This window comes from Coregonus lavaretus (genome assembly GCF_964263955.1).
Source record: "Coregonus lavaretus genome assembly, chromosome: 21".
Lineage (NCBI taxonomy): Eukaryota > Metazoa > Chordata > Actinopteri > Salmoniformes > Salmonidae > Coregonus > Coregonus lavaretus.
The window spans coordinates 20,244,739-20,269,484 of NC_140008.1; the positions used below are offsets into that span (position 1 = coordinate 20,244,739).

Sequence of the window (24,746 nt, forward strand, 5' to 3'; positions counted from 1 at the left end):
GGGGGTGTGTGTGTGTGTGTCCTCAGAGCAAGAACTCGTGAGTTGGAAGAACTGAGAGACCTATGGCGTGGGTGTTGTTCATAGCCACCTGCTGATAAGGCTGACAAGATAGAAGTCTTTTGTGCATTGTATTAAATACAAAGGCCCAACGCAAAATGGGTCATGCACAAGATTTTAGTCAGACCAAGCTATAACATTATATATTTACTACGACAAATCCCTCTCTTCACGTCTCCCCAGAGACGTGACCAAGTAACAGTAAAGAAAGAAAACTTAAGACGTGACACAAGCTAACAGTGTAATTGGCAAAATAGGGAAAACTTTATCAGAAGATAAAGTTTTGATTCCCCCTCTTCACGTCTCACAAGAGACGTGACATAAAGCTTAAATGCTGCAATTTGGCAAAATAGGGAAAACTTTATCAGAAGATAAAGTTTTAATTCCCCCTCTTCACGTCTCACAAGAGACGTGACACAAGCTTAATAGTGCAATTGGCAAAATAGGGAAAACTTTATCAGAAGATAAAGTTTTACATTCCCCCTCTTCACGTCTCACAAGAGACGTGACAAAAAGCTTAAATGCTGCAATTGGCAAAATAGGGAAAACTTTATCAGAAGATAAAGTTTTACATTCCCCCTCTTCACGTCTCACAAGAGACGTGACAAAAAGCTTAAATGCTGCAATTGGCAAAATAGGGAAAACTTTATCAGAAGATAAAGTTTTACATTCCCCCTCTTCACGTCTCACAAGAGACGTGACAAAAAGCTTAAATGCTGCAATTGGCAAAATAGGGAAAACTTTATCAGAAGATAAAGTTTTACATTCCCCCTCTTCACGTCTCACAAGAGACGTGACAAAAAGCTTAAATGCTGCAATTGGCAAAATAGGGAAAACTTTATCAGAAGATAAAGTTTTACATTCCCCCTCTTCACGTCTCACAAGAGACGTGACAAAAAGCTTAAATGCTGCAATTGGCAAAATAGGGAAAACTTTATCAGAAGATAAAGTTTTACATTCCCCCTCTTCACGTCTCACAAGAGACGTGACAAAAAGCTTAAATGCTGCAATTGGCAAAATAGGGAAAACTTTATCAGAAGATAAAGTTTTACATTCCCCCTCTTCACGTCTCACAAGAGACGTGACAAAAAGCTTAAATGCTGCAATTGGCAAAATAGGGAAAACTTTATCAGAAGATAAAGTTTTACATTCCCCCTCTTCACGTCTCACAAGAGACGTGACAAAAAGCTTAAATGCTATTCATCATCCAGATATCCTTGGTCAGCATCGTCAATAGCAAGCAAAGGAAACATCTGACCGTTATCTGCAGGATGTGGATCAATAGCGGTGGTTATAATCCTGGTTGTCAGCGTCCGTATGCATGGAATGCAACAGCATCCACAAAGCACTAGAATTGCAGCAAAAACAGAGATGGATACAAGTATAGAAGAAACAAGCGTTTTATATTTACCAAACGCATCCATCCAAGAGTCCCACATTGAAGTATCCACCCCTGAGTGGCTCTTCATTTTACCATTAAGAGTTCGTAACCCTTTCAGGGCGACAGTCAAGCTGCCATCTGTGGCTGTATTGTTGGGAATAAAGGTACAACATTGTTCACCAAACATAGCACATACTCCTCCTTTTTCAGCCAGGAGCATGTCGACAGCAATACGATTTTGGAAAGCCATGAGAGAGGTTCCAGCCAACTGGCCATGCACCTCCTCAAAACCTTGTTGTGTCCAATTGCCTAATTTTTGAACATTAATGTATGTAGTTAATTCTATCGACGTTTTTATTAATGGTATAACAGTCAGCACCCAAAAGGACACTAACTGTACTCCATGTACCCATGTTCAAGGACAGTTTCACAGACAACAAAGAGAGAGTGTTCTTATCAGCCTGTTATGTGAAACAATCCATATCAGTACAGTGCTCCTCCTTAATGCATTCCTTCCAAGCTATTCATCACATACAAATCCAATTAAAAATAAAAGCCAACAATTTTATGGTGTCACTCTAAACAGAGTATAATCACCCTTAAGAATAACAGGATATGGAAATTAAATCACAACATTTAATGTTTATAAAAAACCCACTATTCCTCCCCTACACCTAACATGTACTGAGTTGGCTACCAGCCACCCAGGAATCCTTTACCTTCACACCAGGAAGAATAAACAATCACAGTGGTTAGAAAAAACATAAGGTAATAAATGAGCAAGAACTGAAAATAAATGCGTGTATGTATTTTACTAGTCAAAACATGGATCATCCAGCTTGGTCTCAGAGTCAGTAGCAGAGTCACCTGCATCATCCTGGGCCGGTAACAACAGCATCATACCTGACGCCTGCACCACTCCTACCACTGACCTCCTGAGACAAGGGACGATGCAAGCAGCACAACACATTAACAGCAAAAACACAATTACTAGGGTCAGAAATCCAGTAACCACCATAGAAGAGTACTCACCAAACCAGTCACTCAGCCAGGAAATAAGGCAACATCCACAAAGAACAAGTATACCCATAGAGGCCATAACTTCACCCAGAATAGTCACAACAATAGTTTTCCATTTACCAAATATGTTATCAAACCAACCGTTTATGGAGCTATCAATACCAGAGTTCTCAACCAGTTCGTTCGCCAGCGTGGTGATGGTCACTCAAGCGCTTTGGTCACGGGCCCGTCCGGTGCTATATTGTTGGAGATGAAAGTACAGCACATATATCCAAACAGAACACAAACCCCGTCCCGCTCAGCCAAAAGCATATCTAAAGCTATTCTATTCTGCCATGTCATTAAGCTAGTTGCCGCTGTCTGCTCAGCTAATCCCTTTATTGCATCACGAGTGTGGTTTATAAATATTTTGCTGGTTATATTAAATATAATTTATCCAATCTACATTTTTATTAATTGTTGACCACCAGAAAATACTTGATTCAAACCCAGCTGCGATCTGATTGTGGATCCCATCAATATATATCCTTTCATCAAAGGATCCCGGGAGGAGGTCCTACTTTCTATGTGACAACTCACCAGTCTCTGACACGTTTGATTGTTTGCGTATGTAGGTGAGTTCACAATCAGTTATCACCACACATCCATCAGATGTCAGCACGGGCCTGGTTTTGGCTCCTATAATCCTCTTGCTGCAACAAAGAGGAGAGATTTAGTCATGGTCTCTTTAGGTGTGACATTATCTGTGTGGGAGCAGGAGCTAAGATGCCCTACCCTGTATCCTATCCTTACTAGTCCTAGAAAAACAATAATAAGAATCCCCTGTGACTTCAAACTGAGGCAACCCAGGTCGGGATGACTTTGTTATCGGGGGAAACAGATAGTGCAAGTTACCATAAGACTCTTTCACCACATTCCCAGGTGGCTTGCATGGAGGAAAAACCTGACAGAGAGTTAAAGCCTGTCAAGGGGAACGGAGTAGTTGTTAACCCTGGTTTGGCTGTCCCACAGGCAAAACAGTCCTCTTTAGACATCGTTTTTGCCATATACTGAATCCATTCCAACCACAGGTTAAGATTTCTATACCCCGTTTCCACCTGTACTACTTCCTCCAGGTCTATAGTTTTGCACTATCTTTATCACAGCCCCGGTCTCACTACCTCCCTCAGAGAGGTTTACTCTAGAATTTCCCCTTTCCCTACGTCTAGCTGTCTCCTATGCCTTTTCAACTTGTGTTAGGTTAACTACCACTTCTGGCTGAACCAGGAGGGTCCGTGTGTGTTAGGAATATGGCCCCCACAATCAGACAGCTACCTACCGTCGGGAGACCTGTGAATCCCCACCCTTGCCCTGAGAACATGTCAGATGCCAGAGGCCAACCCATTGCTTTACCTTCTATCGAACTCACACAGGGATGATCAGACAGGGTAAGGGAATCTTCGTTAAGGAGCCAACCCCCGAGCCCTAGTGGTAATCGGATCTTTCTCCTAACTCTGTGTTTGTTCGTCAGGTGTAGCTGGTTTTGTACAGTGTGTGACATGCACCCAGATGGATCTCTCAGCTATTCTGCTGGCAAAGGCAGTACTTGGTAGGGCCCTTCCCGCCAGGCCTGATTCAGTCTCCTGGTTAGATAGAGTGGGTCACCTTCTCCTTTAGTTCACCTGTGGGGCACAAAACCTCTGACATACAGGTGTGGTTAATAAACTATCATACATGTTTTTTTTTAAAAGTATTTTGTCCTCTCCTTCGTATATATTTAATATTTAATCCAACCATCCCCCTCTTTGACACATGATTTGGCCATGTGTCAATATTACCACCTACCTATTTTACCCTCAACTTAGTAAAATAAACTATCTTAGGTGGTGGGCACCTTCATGGCCAGAACATGGGTTCCCCTGCCATGCCTTGAAACTCTGCTTGGTTATGTGGTTGGCCTTGTCCTTGTTGGTTGCCTGGTGATTGTTGTGGTTGTTGGTATGGTTGTGGTCTTTCACCCCTCCCCATTCCCCTGTTGTTGCGTGCTCCTCTATAAGGTCCTCTCCAAGGGGTTTGTTTATTGTTGTCCTGTCTTGGCTGGGGGCAATCACGGCGAAAATGGCCGGGTGTTTGACAATTGTAACACAGATAATACCCATCCCTTGGACTTGGAGGGGGTCTTCGCCAAGGTTGGGTTGGCTGAAATGGTGGTTGGGGTTGATATGGGGCAGGTGTTCCCTGGGGAGGGGAGGCTTGTAGTTGGATCATCTGAGAGACAATCTGAGCTAGGGTTGTTACAACTTGAGAGAGATCAGGTGTTCCATTTTCACCAGGCGTTTCTTCTGCCAGCATTTGTTTCTTTGGTTTTTCTCCTTTTTGGGCCTCCTTTAGTTGGAGTTTCAGTAGTTGTACTTGGAGAGATTGGACCTGACTCTCAGCCCCCCCTTTATCCTTGTTGTGTTGAGTAACATGGTGGTGCACATGTGCGTTGAATTGCGTCAAGGGAAGGGTTGTTAAACCCACTGTTGCACGTAGCTTGGTCTTCACATCCCCTGGGCATCCATTGATCACCATCTCCTTCCACATGTTGAGGGTTGTATCAGTGTGATCAAATGGTTCTTCATTTACTGTCCTCCAGGTAGTTTTGGCTCTGTCTAGATACTCCGCTGGATGCTCTCCTGGGTTGATGGTGAAGGAGGAAAGCAAGGCCTGGATTCTTTCTGTGGGGTAGGCCCTTCGCAACGCATCCCATAGATTTGTCCTGAAATGATCTAGAGGCAGGGTAGCTGCCCTTCCATCTAGGTTTGCAGTTGTCATGATGCTGGTCATTGTTCCATGATTAGTTGCTCTTGCAACTAATGCCCTCATGTCACCTAGACATAGGTTCAGACCTGATGTGAGAGTCTGTAGTTTGTTCAACCAGGAGGACGCTCCTCCATGCAGACTGGGCATTTGTTCCATTAGTGTAGTCAAATCAGTCATCTTCCATGGTTCATACTCCACATAGGCCGGATTAGCTGCAGGCCTGAGAGGGCACATTCTTGACCTTTCGGTTTCCCAGTCTGTTCTTTGGGGTCCTCCTGTCCTGTTCCTCTCTGCCACTCTGGCTGACCTCCGATGTTGCTCATGTGTTGTGATATCTCTCAAGGTATCTGTCACGTTTGTCACTGTTCCTCTCATTATTCCCTCCACTAGGTACTTGGCCCCTTCGTTCTCACCTGGAGCAAGGAGCACCTCAACTTCAGCTCGGGATCTTCCTAATTGGATTTCCAATTTTTGAATTTCACTTTCTATTTCATCTTCAGTGGGTAACCTTCTGTTTTTATCCAGTTCGCTAATGTAAGCTCTTCTGTCTTCATCATCTTCCATATCTCTGCTTTGATTGCTCAATTGGCCACGCCTTCCCCCTCTTAGGTCCTGTGAAGAATGTTGTCTGAAAAATTCTGGGTTCAGTTGTTGGTGACACCCACTATTCACTCCGCTCACAGGGTTGTTAAAAGAGAGCAGGGAGCGACCTCCAGGAGAGGTCGGGTCTCCCCCTTCTCGTTCTTTGGGTTGATATGGAGTGCTGGTAGAGGGCGGCTGTTCACACAGCAACTGCCCTCCAGATATGTCAAAAGTCATGGTGCCTTTCAGGCTCCCTTCTCCTACTGTTAGAACAGGGGCCTGTATTGCAGGCTGAGGATCCTGTCCTGGTGTGTATGGTGGGGGCCGCAGTGCCTCCTTTGTCAACAATGGGTATAGTGAAGTGGGAACAGGTGTGGTGCTGGTGTTGGCCTCTGGGGGAGCTGTAGGAGAACCCTTGAATGGGGTTTGGATCTCTACTGGAGCTGCAGTGGCCACACACATCGTCTTTGGCTGCACCCTCCTGCTCTCCTCTAATGCCCATGTCCCTATTCTCAGCTTTCCCTCAGCCCTCTCTCTTTCCTTAGTTCCCTTATTCTTAAACTTATGTGCCTTGTTCTTTCCTTCTTCCTCCCCCTTTGCTTTCTCAACTGCCACTTCTAGACCTTTCTCCATAATCTTGAGTTCTTCCTCCGAGGGAGGTCCCCCTCTGAGGTAACCTGCCTGTGTCCATCTCAACTTCACCTGCTCCCATACTTTTTTAACTGTCTTATACTGTTCTTTTCCCCCTGCTCTCTCTGTCATTCGTTGTTGTAGGTATTCATTAAATTTGGGTTTAGTTATGTTTGGCCCTGCCATCTTGTTTCTCTATCTTTATAGATTTATCCCGTCCCTGATGTTTTATTTCCAAGGATGTATTATCGGTATCAAATACAGACTTATCTCATGTACGACACCCTCGTATAAAAAGAGGCTGATTGTTTTTATATTATGTGTAACGCAATCTTTATCATAAAAATCAGAATTTCAGTCACATATACCAATGCAGTAATTTCCACACACAGCACACACCACGCTTTAGTTATCCAGGCTTGTTCTAGAATCGTGCACAACTTCAATATCAGTCTCCCCAGTCCCCGGTTCCTGAAACCCTAGGTCAAATTCACTCAATTCCACAGATTGGTGTTCAGTTTCATAAGTCTCACTATAACTTCCCATCATTCATTACACGTTATAATACATCAAAACACACAGCCAAAAATTACACGTTATAATACATGATACAACCATCAGTATTCAGTCACTGGTAAGACTCTCATAATATACAACCATCAGTATTCAGTCACTGGTAAGACTCTCATAATATACAACCATCAGTATTCAGTCACTGGTAAGACTCTCATAATATACAACCATCAGTATTCAGTCACTGGTAAGACTCTCATAATATACAACCATCAGTATTCAGTCACTGGTAAGACTCTCATAATATTCACAGTTCTCAGTGTTCACAGTACCAGATATCTCATTTATGCCTTAATTCATTTAGGATGGAAATTATTTAACAAGTATTCATACTCACGCTCAGTACTACTGATCATAATTTGGTATTGGTCTATAATACAATATGCAAGATTTCGTTTTAACAGGCTCTGCATACCTTTTTAGAAGAGCGCGCTCTGATCAGGTTCCTGAGCCAAGACGAATAGTTGATTTCTCCTGGATTTCAGGTCACTCTTCCGTCTGTTTTTAGATCGATGATTTGCCTTTTCCTCTCGCACCAACTTTTAGATCGAATTAGTGGTTGCCATGGTTATACAGTTTTTTTTTTTTGACTATCTTGGTGCACTTAGCCCGTCACTGGCCGAAACCAGCAATGTATTCTTGGCGCTGACTCAGACTTATCTCTGATGTCCCACCCTCGTACACAAATAATTTTTCAATAATTTATTATTGGGAATTATTTTGCAAAAGGTACTATTGTTTTTCAGTTATTCGAGTTATTATATATTTTCCCAAAAGGTATCAGAATCGCCCTCTTGGAACAATACATTAACAAACCCGAGCGCTCCCAAAACAATCATCAATTTAATCCCAGGAATTATTTTGCAAAAGTTATTGTTGTCTTTCAGGTACTCGAGTTATTATATATTTTCCCAAAAGGTATCAGAATCGCCCTTTTGGAAGAATATATTAGCAAACTCGAGTGCTCCTGAAATAATTATCAATTTAATTTTAGGAATTATTTAGCAAAAGTTATTATTGTTTTTCAGGTATTCGAGTTATTATATATTTTCCCAAAAGGTATCAGAATCGCCCTTTTGGAAGAATATATTAGCAAACTCGAGTGCTCCTGAAATAATTATCAATTTAATTTTAGAATTTAGGGAAATACCAACACCACAAGAGGGAAAAAGTACCAGTCAGCTCTTAGCGCAGCGGCCGCATAACAGGCAAAATAGGACTCGGTGGTCCTCTTAAAAGTTATCAACTAGTTAGTCTCATGTAACGGCCAATCTTACACAACATTCAGGTTAACATTTCAACTTTCACATTTTGCATTTACATATCAACATCAACACACGAATTCAGTTTGAGTTCCTCACAGTACATCTAGTTGAGTGCCAAGTCAACCAATTGCCCGACTATCTGAACTTGTATTTATTTTTTTTAATTTTTTTTAATGATTCTCCACAACCAAGACTCCCAGTCGTTTAAACCATTCAACTGGCGTCTAGTCGGGAGAACCTTTTCTGGACTTGGATTCTCACGGAATTAACTCAACCCGACTATCTGAATCTTTTTATCAAGTCACCAGATCCTTCTCTTGTGGATCAAATAAAAGGGTCCATCGCTTGTGAACCAAAACCTCTGTAATAGGCTCCTCACTAGAAAGCCACAATTCAACAGAAAATAAAACCACTGTAACTAGACTTCTTCTCTTAGAGTCACATTTCAACAGTAAAAACCTAAGATTTCAGATATCAACAGTAAAAATAAAAGGGTCCGTCTCTCGTGAACCACAACCTCTGTAACTAGACTCCTCACCTAGAGTCACATTTCAACAGTAAAAACCTAAAGAATTCAGATATCTTTACATATGTGCCTTTTGAGTCATAATAGATATGTTATAAATTTAACAGTAATCCATACTCACGCCCAGTACTACTGATCATAATTTGGTTTATCCTACAATACAATATGCAGATTTCGTTTTAACAGGTTCTGCTTACCTTTGTATTGACGTCCGTTTAGATCAGTTTCCTGAGGCGAGCTGGATTCCCGGCTGCTCCTGCGGACAGGTCACCCGTCCTTTCAGATCCGTCTCTTACTTGTCTCCTGTCTCTATCAACTTTTATGGACCGAATTCAGAGTTAGAAAACCATCCTCTGCTACCAATTTTGTTGATAAAACAAGTTTACTGGAGAACGGAGACCAAGTAGAGACTTTTGGACAAGGTGGATAATTGTATAATATAAGGCAGTTTATTCAGAGGTAAAGATATCTGGAATCGCGTGCACGGACCCGTTCGTCAATCTCGTAGGGAGATATCTGAGAGAGCCCCTAAACATTGTGTGCTGACATTTTATACAATAAAATGAAGTAGGTTGATTCTAGTAGTTCTGATCTTCTGATTGGTCCTGATGAGTTGGGCGAGGTCCCCTCCAGGTTAGTATCACTGTTGCATTGGCTCTGAGTCGGGTTCTCTGTCTTCAGATGTTCAGCCTAAGAGAAGAGGATTTGTGTGTGTGTGTATGTGTGTGTGTGTGTGTGTGTGTGTATGTGTGTGTATGTATGTGTGTGTGTGTGTGTGTGTGTGTGTGTGTGTGTGTGTGTGTGTGTGTGTGTGTGTGTGTGTGTGTGTGTGTATGTGTGTGTGTGTGTGGGGGTGTGTGTGTGTGTGTCCTCAGAGCAAGAACTCGTGAGTTGGAAGAACTGAGAGACCTATGGCGTGGGTGTTGTTCATAGCCACCTGCTGATAAGGCTGACAAGATAGAAGTCTTTTGTGCATTGTATTAAATACAAAGGCCCAACGCAAAATGGGTCATGCACAAGATTTTAGTCAGACCAAGCTATAACATTATATATTTACTACGACACTACGACAGAGTCTCATAACAAAGGGTCTGAATGCTTATGTAAATAAGCTATTCAGTTTTTTATTTTGTTATTTGCAAAAATTTATAAAAACCTGTTTTCACGTTGTCATTATAGGGTACTGTGTATAGATTGATGAGGGAAAAATATAATTTAATCAATGTTAGAATAAGGCTGTATAGTCACAAAATGTGGAAAAAGCTAAGGGGTCTGAATACTTTCCGAATGCACTGTATGTGTTATATGTGCTGTCAATGAACTTCGTTACGTTATTGAACTATAACTCTCATAGTCACTTTCAGTTTCCGTAGTGTAGTGGTTATCACGTTCGCCTCACACGCGAAAGGTCCCCGGTTCGAAACCGGGCGGAAACATATTTTGTCAAGATAGGTCCAATGACTGAAAATGAACAACGGCGTGGCTGCGGATCAGACTTTTCTCTGACCTCTTTTTCTCAGGAGTAGAGATCCCAAAGCTTCAGTGCATGTGCGCACCACGTTCTGTGCATGCTCTACTTTACGCACAGTCTCTGCTCTACTCTTAGAGAACAGGCTACTCTGGCGAATGGAGCTTGTTTAATAAAGTTAGATCAAAGCTGAATCAATATCTGCAAGATCACATAATGATAGTATTCTACATAACATAACCGAATATAATAGCATTTAGTATTACATTACTGTAAGACAAAAACACCCCCATATTTTTCTCTCTTGTGGCCAAAACATAGGTAGGCTACACCATCTGCTCTAAAATAATAATTATGGCGACCAAATTGCGTTTTTTGTCACACTCCATTCTAACGTGTCCTATACGGCCTTTGAGCATCATAGAGGGGAACAGAAGGTACATGTTGAAGAGAGTCTTAGCTTTCGGGAATTTGGTTATAATCGCTCATTGCCAAAACGGTTCCAAAAGTGCAACATTCGTAGGAAGAAAATAAATTAAATAGGCCACATTGGCTTCAGAAACCCCTCCATTGGTACCGCTAGTTTCTGTTTACCACAGAGAGCATTTTATTCTATCTGTTCGCCTCTACCTTTTTTGGCTGGCAAAGTACCAGGATGTTGTCTTTGGTTTTGAATCTGAATTTAGAGAACTACATTTTAAAACTGAATCTGAATATATTTGAGAAGTTGAATATGTGAAACTAGTCAACTTGAAATGATAGTTTGTAAACTTGATACACAGAAAATGAATGCATTTGGAAAGTATTCAGATCCCTTTACTTTTTCCACATTTTGTTACGTTACATCCTTATTCTAAAATGGATTCAATAATTCTCCCCCCCCCATCAATTTACACACAATACCCCATAACGACAAAGCAAAAACACGTTTTTAGAAATTTTATCAAATGTATTAAATATAAAAAACTGAAATACCTTATTTAGACCCTTTGCTATGAGACTTGAAATTGAGCTCTGGTGCATCCTGTTTCCATTGATCATTCTTGAGATGTTTTTACAACTTCATTGGAGTCCACCTGTGGTAAATTCAATTGATTGGACATCATTTGAAAAGGCACACACCTGTCTATATAAGGTCCTACAGTTGACAGTGCCTGTGAGAGCAAAAATTAAGCCATGAGGTCGAAGGAATTTTCTATAGAGCGCCGAGACAGGATTTTGATGAGGCACAGATCTGGGGAAGGGTACCAAAAAATTTCTGCAGCATTGAAAGTCCCGAAGAACACAGTGGCTTCCATCATTCTTAAATGGAAGAAGTTTGGAAATACCAAGACTTTTCCTAGAGCTGGCCGCCAGGCCAAACTGAGCAATCGGGGGAGAAGGGCCTTGGTCAGGGAAGTGACCAAGAACCCGATGGTCACTCTGACAGAGCTCCAGAGTTCCTCTGTGGAGATGGGAGAACCTTCCAGAAGGACAACCATCTCTGCAGCAATCTACCAATCAAGCCTTTATGGTAGAGTGGCCAGACAGAAGCCACTCCTCAGTAAAAGGCACATAACAGCCTGCTTGGAGTCTGCCAAAAGGCACCTAAAGGACTCTCAGACCATGAGAAACAAGATTCTCTGGTCGGCTTGAATGCCAATCGTCATGTCTGGAGGAAACCTGGCACCATCCCTACGGTGATGCATGGTGGTGGCAGTATCATGCTGTGGGGATGTTTTTCAACGGCAGGGACTGGGAGACTAGTCAGGATTGAGGGAAAGATCAATGGAGCAAAGTACAGAGATCCGTGATGAAAAGCTGCTCCAGAGCGCTCAGGACCTCAGATTGGGGCAACGGTTCACCTTCCAACAGGACAACGACCCTAAGAACACAGCCAAGACAACGCAACTCTTATCCAGAGCGACTTACAAATTGGTGCATTCACCTTATAGCCAGTGGGATAACCCCTTTACAATTATTATTTTTTTTTTGGGGGTGGGGTAAGGGGGGGTAGAAGGATTACTTTATCCTATCCCAGGTATTCCTTAAAGAGGTGGGGTTTCAAGTGTCTCCGGAAGGTGGTGAGTGACTCCGCTGTCCTGGCGTCGTGAGGGAGCTTGTTCCACCATTGGGGTGCCAGAGCAGCGAACAGTTTTGACTGGGCTGAGCGGGAACTGTGCTTCTGCAGAGGTAGGGGGGCCAGCAGGCCAGAGGTGGATGAACGCAATGCCCTTCTTTGGGTGTAGGGACTGATCAGAGCCTGAAGGTACGGTGGTGCTGTTCCCCTCACAGCTCCGTAGGCAAGCACCATGGTCTTGTAGCAGATGCGAGCTTCAACTGGAAGCCAGTGGAGTGTGCGGAGGAGCGGGGTGACGTGAGAGAACTTGGGAAGGTTGAACACCAGACGGGCTGCGGCATTCTGGATGAGTTGTAGGGGTTTAATGGCACAGGCAGGGAGCCCAGCCAACAGCGAGTTGCAGTAATCCAGACGGGAGATGACAAGTGCCTGGATTAGGACCTATGCCGCTTCCTGTGTAAGGCAGGGTCGTACTCTCCGAATGTTGTAGAGCATGAACCTACAGGATCGGGTCACCGCCTTGATGTTAGCGGAGAACGACAGGGTGTTGTCCAGGGTCACGCCAAGGCTCTTTGCACTCTGGGAGGAGGACACAATGGAGTTGTCAACCGTGATGGCGAGATCATGGAACGGGCAGTCCTTCCCCGGGAGGAAGAGCAGCTCCGTCTTGCCGAGGTTCAGCTTGAGGTGGTGATCCGTCATCCACACTGATATGTCTGCCAGACATGCAGAGATGCGATTCGCCACCTGGTTATCAGAAGGGGGAAAGGAGAAGATTAGTTGTGTGTCGTCTGCGTAGCACTGAGCTAAAGGGTAGAGCTGTCGCTTTCAAGGAGCTTATAAGAAGTCCCGCTATGCCCTCCGACGAACCATCAAACAGGCAAAGCGTCAATACAGGACTAAGATCGAATCATACTACACCGGCTCCGACACTCGTCGGATGTGGCAGGGCTTGCAAACTATTACAGACAACAAAGGGAAGCACAGCCGCGAGCTGCCCAGTGACACGAGCCTACCAGACGAGGTAAATTACTTCTATGCTCGCTTCGAGGCAAGTAACACTGAAACATGCGTGAGAGCATCAGCTGTTCCGGACGACTGTGTGATCACGCTCTCCGTAGCCGATGTGAGTAAGACCTTTAAACAGGTCAACATTCACAAGGCCGCAGGGCCAGACAGATTACCAGGACGTGTACTCCGAGCATGCGCTGACCAACTGGCAAGTGTCTTCACTGACATTTTCAACCTCTCCCTGTCTGTGTCTGTAATACCAACATGTTTCAAGCAGACCACCATAGTCCCTGTGCCCAAGAACACTAAGATAACCTACCTAAATGACTACCGACCCATAGCACTCACGTCCTCAAAAGGTTCTACAGCTGCACCATCGAGAGCATCCTGACTGGTTGCATCACTGCCTGGTATGGCAACTGTTTGGCCTCCTACCGCAATGCACTACAGAGGGTAGTGCGTACGGCCCAGTACATCACTGGGGCCAAGCTTCCTGCCATCCAGGACCTCTATACCAGGCGGTGTCAGAGGAAGGCCCTAGAAATTGTCAAAGACTCCAGCCACCCTGGCCATAGACTGTTTTCTCTGCTACCGCACGGAAAGCGGTACCGGAGTTAGGTCCAAGAGGCTTCAAAACAGCTTCTACCCCCAAGCCATAAGACTCCTGGACATCTAATCAAATGGCTACCTAGACTATTTGCATTGCCCCCTTATCATAACACATAACATAGCTGGCACTGCTATCATCCTATTTTACTACTTCACCAAATCTCCCTCCTCTTTATTTTCAACTCTCCCTTCGCAGCTTTAATCTTATTGAATTAAACTTCAACAATGGCCTTTTTTCCTCCGTGGATTGACATTAACTTTTTCTGCCAAAAGCATTATCTGGCGATTGGCTGTGTAGGCTATTTGGCGCGCATACAGTTAAGCCCTAAAGTTTAGGTTTATGCACGAATACCAGATAGCCTAAAATAATGAAAGAAAAACCTTGATGTAGCCTACATAAATTGCACAACAATTATACATTAATGGATTTTTAAGGTATTGTTTCTCTTTATTCAACCTACCTGCCATCCAGCCACACAATATTTAATGAACCTAAACCCGTTGGCCCGCGGATATAACCGCTGGGACTGCATGTAATGAGTTAACCCGTGCATCACTACCACATATGACTGGGAAAAATATATTTGAACAGCCCTCCAACTGTAATAACTAGTGGGAAACTGGTCTATCATCCTTGAGCTCCAAGTGGAAGGGGGAAATGTACCAGTTGTGAAGTCGTAAATACCAGTTGGATGCGTCCACGTGCTTTTAACCCGTTGAGAAACGCCTAATTGGTAATGGCCAGAAAATATGTGTCAACCATCAACTAAAAGTACAGCTATCAGGATGCATTCACGTGCTTTGAACTCGTTGAGAAACGCCTGATTGGCTAATGGCCAAAAAAGCTGTTTTAACCATCAACTAAAAGTACAGCTATCAGGCTTATAAACAATGTATAGTGTTCAAAAACCATATTAATAGATTGCTTTTTTTAAAGAATATTTTGTAGTTTAGTTTAACTCTAGGTCATTTCCTTAGCACGTGACGTCAGCGGTCACCATGTGGGCGGGACAAGTCGGAGCTCAAGGATGATAGAAGCGTTTCACACTAGTAATTACCGGTTGGAGGGCTGTTCAAATGGATTTTTCCCAGTCATATGTGATAAACATAGAGAATGATAAAGATGTCATCTTTATATGTCCCATTATGGCGTCTGTGAGCTCACGGCCAGCGCCATTGAGGCCATCTCCATTTTGAAGTAGTCAATTAAATTGTTCTACTACTTCTATGAGTTGGCAAACAAACTGGTGGTAATTTACTGCCACCTACAGTTATGGAATGTTTGCTCAAGAGTATAATTAATTGGCTGATCCCTCCTGATGACCTAGATGGAATCATGTGATCCTTCTTTCACCCATAGGAAGGCCCATCTAGTTGACTACTTTAAAATGGTGAAAGAGCTATGTTCAACTAGCACGTGAATGCGGCAATAGATGATGCATTATCACTATGGATGTGCAGTGTAACTTTTTTTTATATAAAAAAAAAAACGTTTTCACCATTGATTTGTCACCATTTACCGGGATGGACGTTTTGGTACGTTTTGCATATGGGTAATTAGTTATTATCATGGCCATGAGAATATCCTATAGTATCGGAACGAAATTTCGACATAACAGGTATATGATGGTAAAACATGAGGATTACCCAGTAGGTTAGAGCGTGTGCTAAGGCCAAGGTCGTGGGTTAGATCCCTGTACTGGCCAACATGGTTTTATTTTAGCTACAAGAGGACGTTTGTAATTGTCAATCCTTAAAAAAATTTTTTTTTAAATTGTCTGGTGTTAAATGGAACACAGGAAATAATATACATATTAATATATGAGGTATTTTGCTATAAACGGTGATTTGAAAGGACATGTCCTTCCTGCTAAGTTTGTGCCATTCAGGAGTCCATAGTAACCAGAACCAGAGGCTGATCAGTAATCAGAGGATTTAGCCACCGCTTTGATTTAGCAAACTAGTAGCTAGGAAGGTAGACGAATTTGAGGCCACATCTTTTTCTGTTGCTTGTGCAGAACATTGTTTGGTAGGGTAGTAATTTAGCAATCTGGTGATATATAACGTTAGCTAAGCTAGCTAGCCTAACGTTAACGTTACATAGTTAGTAGCTGGCTAGCTTAGCATAGCAATCCACATCCATGCAATGGCAGGAAACGTGAAAGACAAGGAAGCTTATCAAAGACTGAACTTTCTGTATCAGGTACGTTTTCTTGATTTCTAGTAATCTAGCTATACCGTTGGCTAGCTAACTGATTTGCTCAGATAGTGCATTAATATGATATTGATTTCTTGCAGGCTGCACACTGTGTTTTGTCTCAAACCCCTGAGAATGTGGAATTAGCTCGTTTTTACTGCTTCACTCAGAAGACCATCGCAAAACGTTTGGTATTAAGACAGTGAGTACACTATAACAATATCATATAAACTCTTGTCAGAAGTCAGAAAAACATATGCTGTTACATTTGCGTCAATAAAGGTTGCAACTTTCATGTTAAGAATATATGACAGAAATGATAAGTTTGAAATATGTCTGCTAAAATAGTGAAAACTAGGGCATGACTAGAATGTTATTGACATCTTCATAGAGACCCCTCAGTGAAAAGAACATTATGTAAGAAGTGCTGCTCTTTGCTGGTCCCAGGAGTAACTGCCACAGCCAGACAGAGAAGTAAGTGTATTCAGGCAAGACTGTAAGTCGCTTTGGATAAAAGTGTCTGCTACATGGAATATATATTATTATATTATAAGTATCTAGCTAAATAGATGGCCCATCAGCCATCTAATCAAAGCCAACACATTGTTGCAGGCTATTTAATTGTCATTCTAGTCCTTTTCAATACAAACACAGATGAAAACAGAGTTGTGGTTGTATCTAGCAGTTGGGGGGACATATGTATCATCCTCCTCATGAGATTTTGAAAGTACTGAGTGGAAGTCCAATGTCTTAGCATTAGTGACATACTGTATTTTGGAGTTGCATATGTTGTGGAGTAACCCAAGCTTTTTTCTCTCAAGGGACTAAGCACAGACACCGCATGACTGTGCTGCGATGTCTTAGCTGTGGGCAGAGCAAGAGGTTCCTAAACAATCCAGCGCATCGCCTGTGGGTGGACCAGCCTGAGGCCCAGCTGGAGAACCAATCACAGCCAGGTGAGGTTACCCTGGAACAACTCCACTACATTGCAGTTATGGATCATATTGGGTGGCCAACTAAGTACCATCATGTACACTCTCCTACATATTTATTTGGACAGTGAAGCTAAAACTTTTAATTTGGCACTAAACTCTAGCATTGTTTTATGAGGCGACAGTACAGAATGTCACCTTTTATTTGAGGGTATTTTCATACATATCTGTTTTACCGTTTAGAAAGGAAAGCATATCTAGTCCCCCTATTTGAAAGTGTCGTAAGTATTTTATTTTTATTTTTTTATTTGGACACATTCACTTATAGTCTATTAAATGTAGTCCCAAATTTGGTATTTGGTCCTATTTTCCTAACATGCAATGACTACATCAAGCTTGTGACTCTACAAACGTGTTGGATGCATTTGCAGTTTGTTTTGGTTGTTTCGGATCATGTTGTGCCCAATAGAAATGTATGATAAATAATGTATTGTAATTTTGGCGTCACTTTTATTCTAAATAAAAATAGAATATATTTCCGAACACCTCTACATTAATGTGGATGCTACCATGATTATGGATAATCATGAATGAATCGTGAATAATGATGAGCGAGAAAGTTCGAGGCATAAGTATCATACCCCCCCAAAATGCTAACCTCCCCTGTTATTGGTAATTGTGAGAGGTTAGCATGTTTTGGGGGCATGATCTTTGTGCATCTAACTTTGGCTATGTGGGGAAAGACTCTGGAGGAGTCGGGAGCTTAGGCTGTCATTTCAGACGCAGGTGTATTAAAATTAAGCTTCACATGTAACATTTTAATCTAAAACGTTTTCTGTTTCTTTATGCCACTTTTCATCCATCTCAGAGGGAGGCCATGGTATTTAACCTTTCTCCTTTCTGTTTTGCAGAACAAGGTCCCTCCACTAAAGAGTTGAAGAAGAAGGCAGATGGACCCATAACGCAGAAATCCTCCACAGGGTCTTCCTCTGCCCAGCACCAGGTGCCTCCATCCAAGCCCAAAACCTGAGCCCTGTGGCCTCAGTAGCCCATTCACAACTGGACATAGCTTCTATGTGTGGCATTGACACATATTTTCAACTATATCATGTATGTGAGAATTGTATTCATTTTTTTGCCGGTGACAACCCGTTACATCAGTGGTATGATGTAATGGGTTGTCATTGTAATGGAAGAGGTTGAGGTTGGTTAAAAATACAAACATTTGATGTATTGAGTTGTGTACAGGAAGTTCAGTAACGACAACCAATGTTCACATTTTTTTAATAAACATTTTAAATTGATTTATTACTTCTGTAAGAACGCAGGCGGTACATGAGTTGTAACTTGTACTATCATAAATGTACAGGTCTTATTCTATAGCCCACACCTTTTTTGTCAGTAACTTAAGGAGAGAATTGGCTGTTGAATATAATGCTCAGTGCATAATGAAATATCTTCGCCCAATAGGAACAAAATTGAGAAGTGTATTCCTAATACACGCATATGTTCTATATTGCTTTAGCTGAGGTGGATGATGTCTTTCTTTCACATTTTCTTTTTATCGCCCTCCCCCTTTGGCACCTGTAAGTGGGTCTTCTGGGAATACAGCAGATTCTTTGCAAAAATCCTGGGAATGTGGCCCATGTACAGGAGAAGGGCCAGGGTCATTCCTGAAAAGAGGATATCTGTATTACCAGCTTGATAAGCAATTATGCCTCATTGTTATGCATAATGCCTGTTTCACACATTACCTTTGGCAATTACATTTTGTCTATTGGTAGACTTTTATTAGGGGTTTGTATATAATGAACATTTCTGATTTGACTTACCAATAATGGGCCCAAGCCAGTAGACCACTGAGTATGCCGTAAAGGTAAACCCAGGACAGTAGAAGGTAAGGCCATAGGCCAGGGAGGGGTTCAGGAAAGCTGAAGTATAACCACTGGCTGAAATGCATAGAAAGATACGTTATCTGATCGTGATGCAGAAATCTGCAAAACAGATTTTGCCCTGACAAACAAATATAACACAATGAAAACAGCATATAGGCCTACGCAACTTTAATGATTATCTTTCTACTGAAATGTCTTTATGTTTGAGGCATGATGGTTGTCATCATGGTCTACTTACCTGCATGGGAGAGAAGGGTTAGCACAGCTGCAAAGATAGGCACCCGAATCAGCGCAGAGCGACATCTCAGGCTGAGGTATATCAGATAAAAGATTAATGCAGACACACACTCAGAAAAGACCCCTTGCACCAGGGAGACACGCAGGGCTGTGCTGCACTCCCTTAACAGCAGGTTCTTAATTATATGCATGTCATTGAGCTCCATTGCCCAGTAGTAACCAGCTACAAGCAGGGCCAGGTGTGCCCCCAGGAACTGAGCAGCCAGAGCCAGCAGAGTGGGAAAAGCAGAGGTCTCCAGCAGCAGGAAATTCATCAGAGTCAGGGAGGGGTTTCCAGTGGCTCCAGCACATATCACACCATGGGTCAGCAGCACCACAAACTGTATGGTTAGAGTCACGTCTGATCCTAGTCCCCCTGCCCACTCGCCCACCTCTATAATGGTCTGCACCTCCAGCCAGAATGCCACCAGCACAAATGAGGCTGGGAACTCTGCTGCAAAGCTCAAACAAGGCCATTTCCTGAAAAGTACTCTGAAGGCTGCACCAAACGCCACAACAGCAAGAAAGTAACCAAGGGAGACATTAAGTTCAGACATAGTTAGGTTCACAGATGCTAGCTACTACACCTCGCTGGTTCTTTTCACACAGTGTATGACTTGTTGCGCAGTTTGCTGTCTGTGTGTGTGACAACGTGGCACATGGAGAAGCGTTTTTCTCAAAACAGAAACACTGGCTTTTCATCCCACACCGCCTGCCAAAATACACACTGCCCTTTTCAAGGTCATGTCAGGAAAGTTGCTTTGCCCCAGGGATAAGGGCAATGGACTACGGTAACATACAACAAAGATATAGTTTATTGACACCAAGAAAAAAAATTCATATTACCTGGGCTGATCTCTCTGAAGAACATACACTGAACAAAAATATAAACGCAACATGTAAGTAAAGTGTTCGACCTTGTTTCATGAGCTGAAATAAAAGATCCCAGAAATGTTCCATACGCACAAAAAGCTTATTTCTCTCAAATGTTGTGCACAAATTTGTTTACATCCCTGATAGTGAGCATTTCTCCTTTGCCAAGATAATCCATCCACCTGACAGGTGTGGCATATTAAGAAGCTGATTAAACAGCATGATCATTACACAGGTTCACCTTGTGCTGGGGACAATAAAAGGCCATTCTAAAATGTGCAGTTTTGTCACAACACAATGCCACCGATGTCTCAAGTTTTGAGGGAGCTTGCAATTGGTATGCTGACTGCAGGAATGTCCACCAGAGCTGTTGCCAGATAATTGAATGTTAATTTCTCTACCATAAGCTGCCTCCAATGTCGTTTTAGAGAGTTTGGCAGTACATCCAAATGTATGGCGTCGCGTGGGTGAACGGTTTGCTGATGTCAACGTTGTGAACAGAGTGCCCCATGGTGGCGGTGGGGTTATGGTATGGGCAGGCATAAACTACAGACAATGAAAACAATTACATTTATCGATGGCAATTTGAATGCACAAAAATACTGTTGAAGAGATGCTGAGGCCCATTGTGAGGTAACTGTGACCAACAGATGCATGTCTGTATTCCCAGTCATGTGAAATCCATAGATTAGGGCCTAATGACTGATTTCCTTATATGAACTGTATATTTTTTCAGTATACCTTGCTGTGATTCAGTTTCTCTCTTACCTAGCTATGTGTATTGCCATATAGGTTGACTGAAAAAGGTACAGTACTTTATTTATTGGACCACTGAAGCAGCATTTCCACATATGAAATTGGCTACTTAGCTATTTCCTAAAAATGTATTTTTATTTTTTATTTATATAGGCTTTTAGCTACTTATTCTATTCCTAACTTTATCTAGCTACGTTAACCCTGTATTTACATGAATAACTACATTGTAATAAGGGCACAGTAACGCTAACTAAGTGTAACCAATGGTTTAGTTATTCATAAACACTTTTTACCCCCTCTTCTTGGAGAATGACATTTTCCAGAATATATGGAATGGTTACTGGTCAGACCATTCCATCTTTATTATCTGGGGGTGAATAGAACTTTTCGAGCCTCGTTGGCGCAGTAGGCAGCGCGTCAGTCTCATAATCTGAAGGTCGTGAGTTCGAGCCTCACACGGGGCAGATATTTTGCATTTACTAGCTGTATTTGAGTTCTCAGTGTATTGTTTTACCTATGAATGCGAACACAATTTAATACATCGATAAATAAATAAATATGATATCAATCCGAGGCTACGGCATGGTATAACTGCTTTTACAACACATGTTCCATGACTGACCACACGGTGGACGCAGTGTTCTGTTTTAGATTAATCTCTGCAGGCTAGAGATGCATATACAGTATAAATCAATCATTTGGACTATAAATTGTGTAATTAGAAGAAAAACAAGTTGTTATTAGAGCTCCAATTGTTGTGTTATTGTTTTAAATGATCGCACAATGAATAGCCAAAATATATGAACAAAGAACCCAATATTGCAATTCAGAAATGTTTTTATATTAGCCTATCTTGTGTGATGTTTCAAACCGAGAATGTCAATGATAGTGTAGGCTGGTTTGCGCAGTTTGTGTGTGAGAGAACGAGGGAGAGGGAGAGCGAGAGAGAGCTGTAGCCAAAGAACGGTGTTTCACTTTCTGAAGCGCATGGATTTTAACTGGAAAGCCTACTGAGAGAGGGAACGTCGTGCGCTCTATTGAACAGACCCAATATGTGAAATTTTAACAGATCGATCCAGTTGATAAGGACAGCGAATTTGTTTTGGGATTGTGTTACTTTAATAGCCTATTGGGCTACTTTTACAAACGACCATACAACTTCCAGGATTCGTTGATAGTCTATCTGATTGAAATGGTGCAATGTTCCAAACAATACTCCAACGCGTTGACTTTTGGTTGATTTGGCTGACAGTTGTACTATGTGGAGCTTCAGGTGCAGGAGCGCACAGTTGCCATGAGGTTAAAACGGCTTTCCAATTGCGCCAGATCGGCCCGTTGAAATGGGTCCCCGAGGAACCTGGAACAGGTTAGTGCGCACTTGACTTGAAGGTCCTAACACAATTTCTCTGCAGAATGTCCAGGAGCCACTTTGCACCTGTGCGTGCTGTGCACCTGTTTCTTTTCCACAGGGAATTGATAAATCACAATCATAGAAATGTGACGGTAGCCTAGGCCTAGAGAAAGATTAAAGCAAACATGCCAAGCAAGTAGTAGTTGATGCTTTATCTTTGTTTAACGACCATCCTAAGAATTGGAAGTAAGTCCCTGTGAAGGGAGGCCATCTCTTGTTTCTTTTCTTTTCAAATACTGAGTTTATTATATGGATGTACTGACAATAACAGTCACAATCAATAACATTGCAGTTCTATATAAGATTATAATTTGTCAAGCACCAAAGAGCAATCAAACCATTTGAACCAATGTTCAATCAATAACCGTTTATTGAGGATTTAGAAATGAAGTGACCAAACAGATTATGATTATTTAAAATTAGAAGCCCCTATATAAATATGTTTTAAGTATACCTTAATATGAAGTGACACAAAACAATTTTGCAATTTAGTTTGGAGATAGTATCATAATCAAATATCCCATTAAAATCAAATCAATCTTGTTTCCTTCACAAATGCAACCAAATCTTCTCTCTCTCACTCTCTGTCCTCAATGGACAGGTCAAGTGGCCGGTGACCTGAGCCCCTTGCGGCCACAATAGCTGAGCTGCGTGTTGTGTGTGATCATCTATTCTACAGTATATATACAGTGCATTCGGAAAGTATTCAGACCCCTTCACCTTTTCCACATTTTGTTACGTTACAGCCTTATTCTAAAATGGATAAGATACTTTTCCCCCTCATCAATCTACACACAATACCCCATAATGACAAAGCGAAAACAGGTTTTTAGAAATTTTTGCAAATGTGTTAAAAATATAGAACAGAAATACCTTATTTACATAAGTATTCAGACCCTTTGCTATGAGATTCGAAATTGAGCTCAGGTGTGTCCTGTTTCCATTGATCATCCTTGAGATGTTTCTACAACTTGATTGGAGTCCACCTGTGGTGTCACGTTCGTTCAAGGACGGGTCAGACCAAGGCGCAGCGTGATATGCGTACATGTTTATTTAACTGATAAACACACGACAAAACAACAAACCAAACGAAACGTGAAGTCCTAAGGCTAACAACAATACAAGGCTCCAACACGGAACAAGATCCCACAACTATCTAGTGCCCATAGGCTGTCTAAGTATGATTCCCAATCAGAGACAACGAGCGACAGCTGCCTCTGATTGGGAACCACACCGGCCAACATAGATCTATACATACTAGAACACAAACATAGAATATACACACCCTGACTCAACATATAAGAGTCCCCTGAGTCAGGGCGTGACAGTACCCCCCCCCAAAGGTGCGGACTCCGACCGCACAACCTTTACATAACAGGGTAGGGGCCGGGTGGGCATTCCGCCTCGGAGGCGGATCCGGCTCCGGGCGTGACGACCACATACTCTCCGCCTCCCTATTGCACCCCTGGTCTGGTCTGGACCTCAGCGCGCTGCTTCCCCTCTCCTTCCTCCCACGATACTCCAAGCCCTGTCTGGACCCTGGTGTGGGAGACCCCGAACCTGGAGAGGGGCTGACGTCTGGGTCTAGACAGGAACCGCTGACCGGAGCTGGACCGGGCGCCGGTGGAGCGGACCGCTCAGGCTCCGGACTAGAGCCGCTGACCGGAGCTGGACTAGGCACCGCTGGAGCGGACTGCTCTGGCTCCGGAGTGGAGCCGCTGACCAGAGCTGGACTCGGCACCGGTGGAGCGGTCTGCTCTGGCTCCGGAGTGGAGCCGCTGACCGGAGCTGGAATGGGCACCGGTGGAGCGGACTGCTCTGGCTCCGGAGTGGAGCCGCTGACCGGAGCTGGATCAGGCACCGGTGGAACGGGCACGGGCCGTGCCGGACTGGACACACGCACCACTGGCTTGGTGCGAGGAGCAGGCACGGGCCGGGCCGGACTGGCGACACGCACCACTGGCTTGGTGCGAGGAGCAGGAACAGGCCGTGCCAGACTGGGAACACGCACCACTGGCTTGGTGCGAGGAGCAGGCACGGGCCGGGCCGGACTGGCGACACGCACTACCAACAAAAATTTTATTGGGGCTGCTTCTCGGGCTTCCTCCTCGACCGGCGTCCTCTGTGTTGTCGTTGCTCCTCTCCTGCCTGGGCATCTACCTTCGCCCATGGTCCTTTCCCCGCAAATATCTCCTCCCACGACCACATCTTCCCCACCTGTGTCCAGGGTGTTCGGTCCTCCTGGGCACGCTGCTTGGTCCGTGTTTGGTGGGATCTTCTGTCACGTTCGTTCAAGGACGGGTCAGACCAAGGCGCAGCGTGATATGCGTACATGTTTATTTAACTGATAAACACACGACAAAACAACAAACCAAACCAAACGTGAAGTCCTAAGGCTAACAACAATACAAGCCTCCAACACGGAACAAGATCCCACAACT

At 43.1% G+C, this 24,746-nt stretch overlaps 3 protein-coding genes across 3 annotated transcripts in view; 2 read left to right on the top strand and 1 right to left on the bottom strand.

Annotated features, from left to right (window-relative positions):
- Positions 1-15,861: 15,861 nt before the first annotated feature.
- On the top strand, positions 15,862-18,398 carry LOC311148788 (ribonuclease P protein subunit p21-like). Its single transcript, XM_084185750.1, has 5 exons — positions 15,862-16,168; positions 16,264-16,364; positions 16,554-16,636; positions 16,984-17,118; positions 18,006-18,398. Exons 1-5 carry the CDS (start codon positions 16,112-16,114, stop codon positions 18,122-18,124), a joined length of 495 nt encoding a protein of 164 aa, XP_084041876.1. The 5' UTR covers positions 15,862-16,111; the 3' UTR covers positions 18,125-18,398.
- LOC311148785 (aquaporin-12-like) lies at positions 18,362-19,924 on the bottom strand. Its single transcript, XM_084185747.1, has 3 exons — positions 19,228-19,924; positions 18,927-19,043; positions 18,362-18,767 (listed from the first exon to the last, which is right to left on the bottom strand). Exons 1-3 carry the CDS (start codon positions 19,820-19,822, stop codon positions 18,643-18,645), a joined length of 837 nt encoding a protein of 278 aa, XP_084041873.1. The 5' UTR covers positions 19,823-19,924; the 3' UTR covers positions 18,362-18,642.
- Positions 19,925-21,943: 2,019 nt separating this feature from the next.
- The window catches only part of LOC311149308 (glypican-5-like), a 158,308-nt gene continuing 155,505 nt past the window's right edge, over positions 21,944-24,746 (top strand). Inside the window, exon 1 of the mRNA XM_084186446.1 lies at positions 21,944-22,260. Within this exon, the coding sequence (XP_084042572.1) occupies positions 22,095-22,260 (166 nt within the window). The 5' untranslated portion in view covers positions 21,944-22,094. The remainder of the gene's footprint in view (positions 22,261-24,746) is intronic.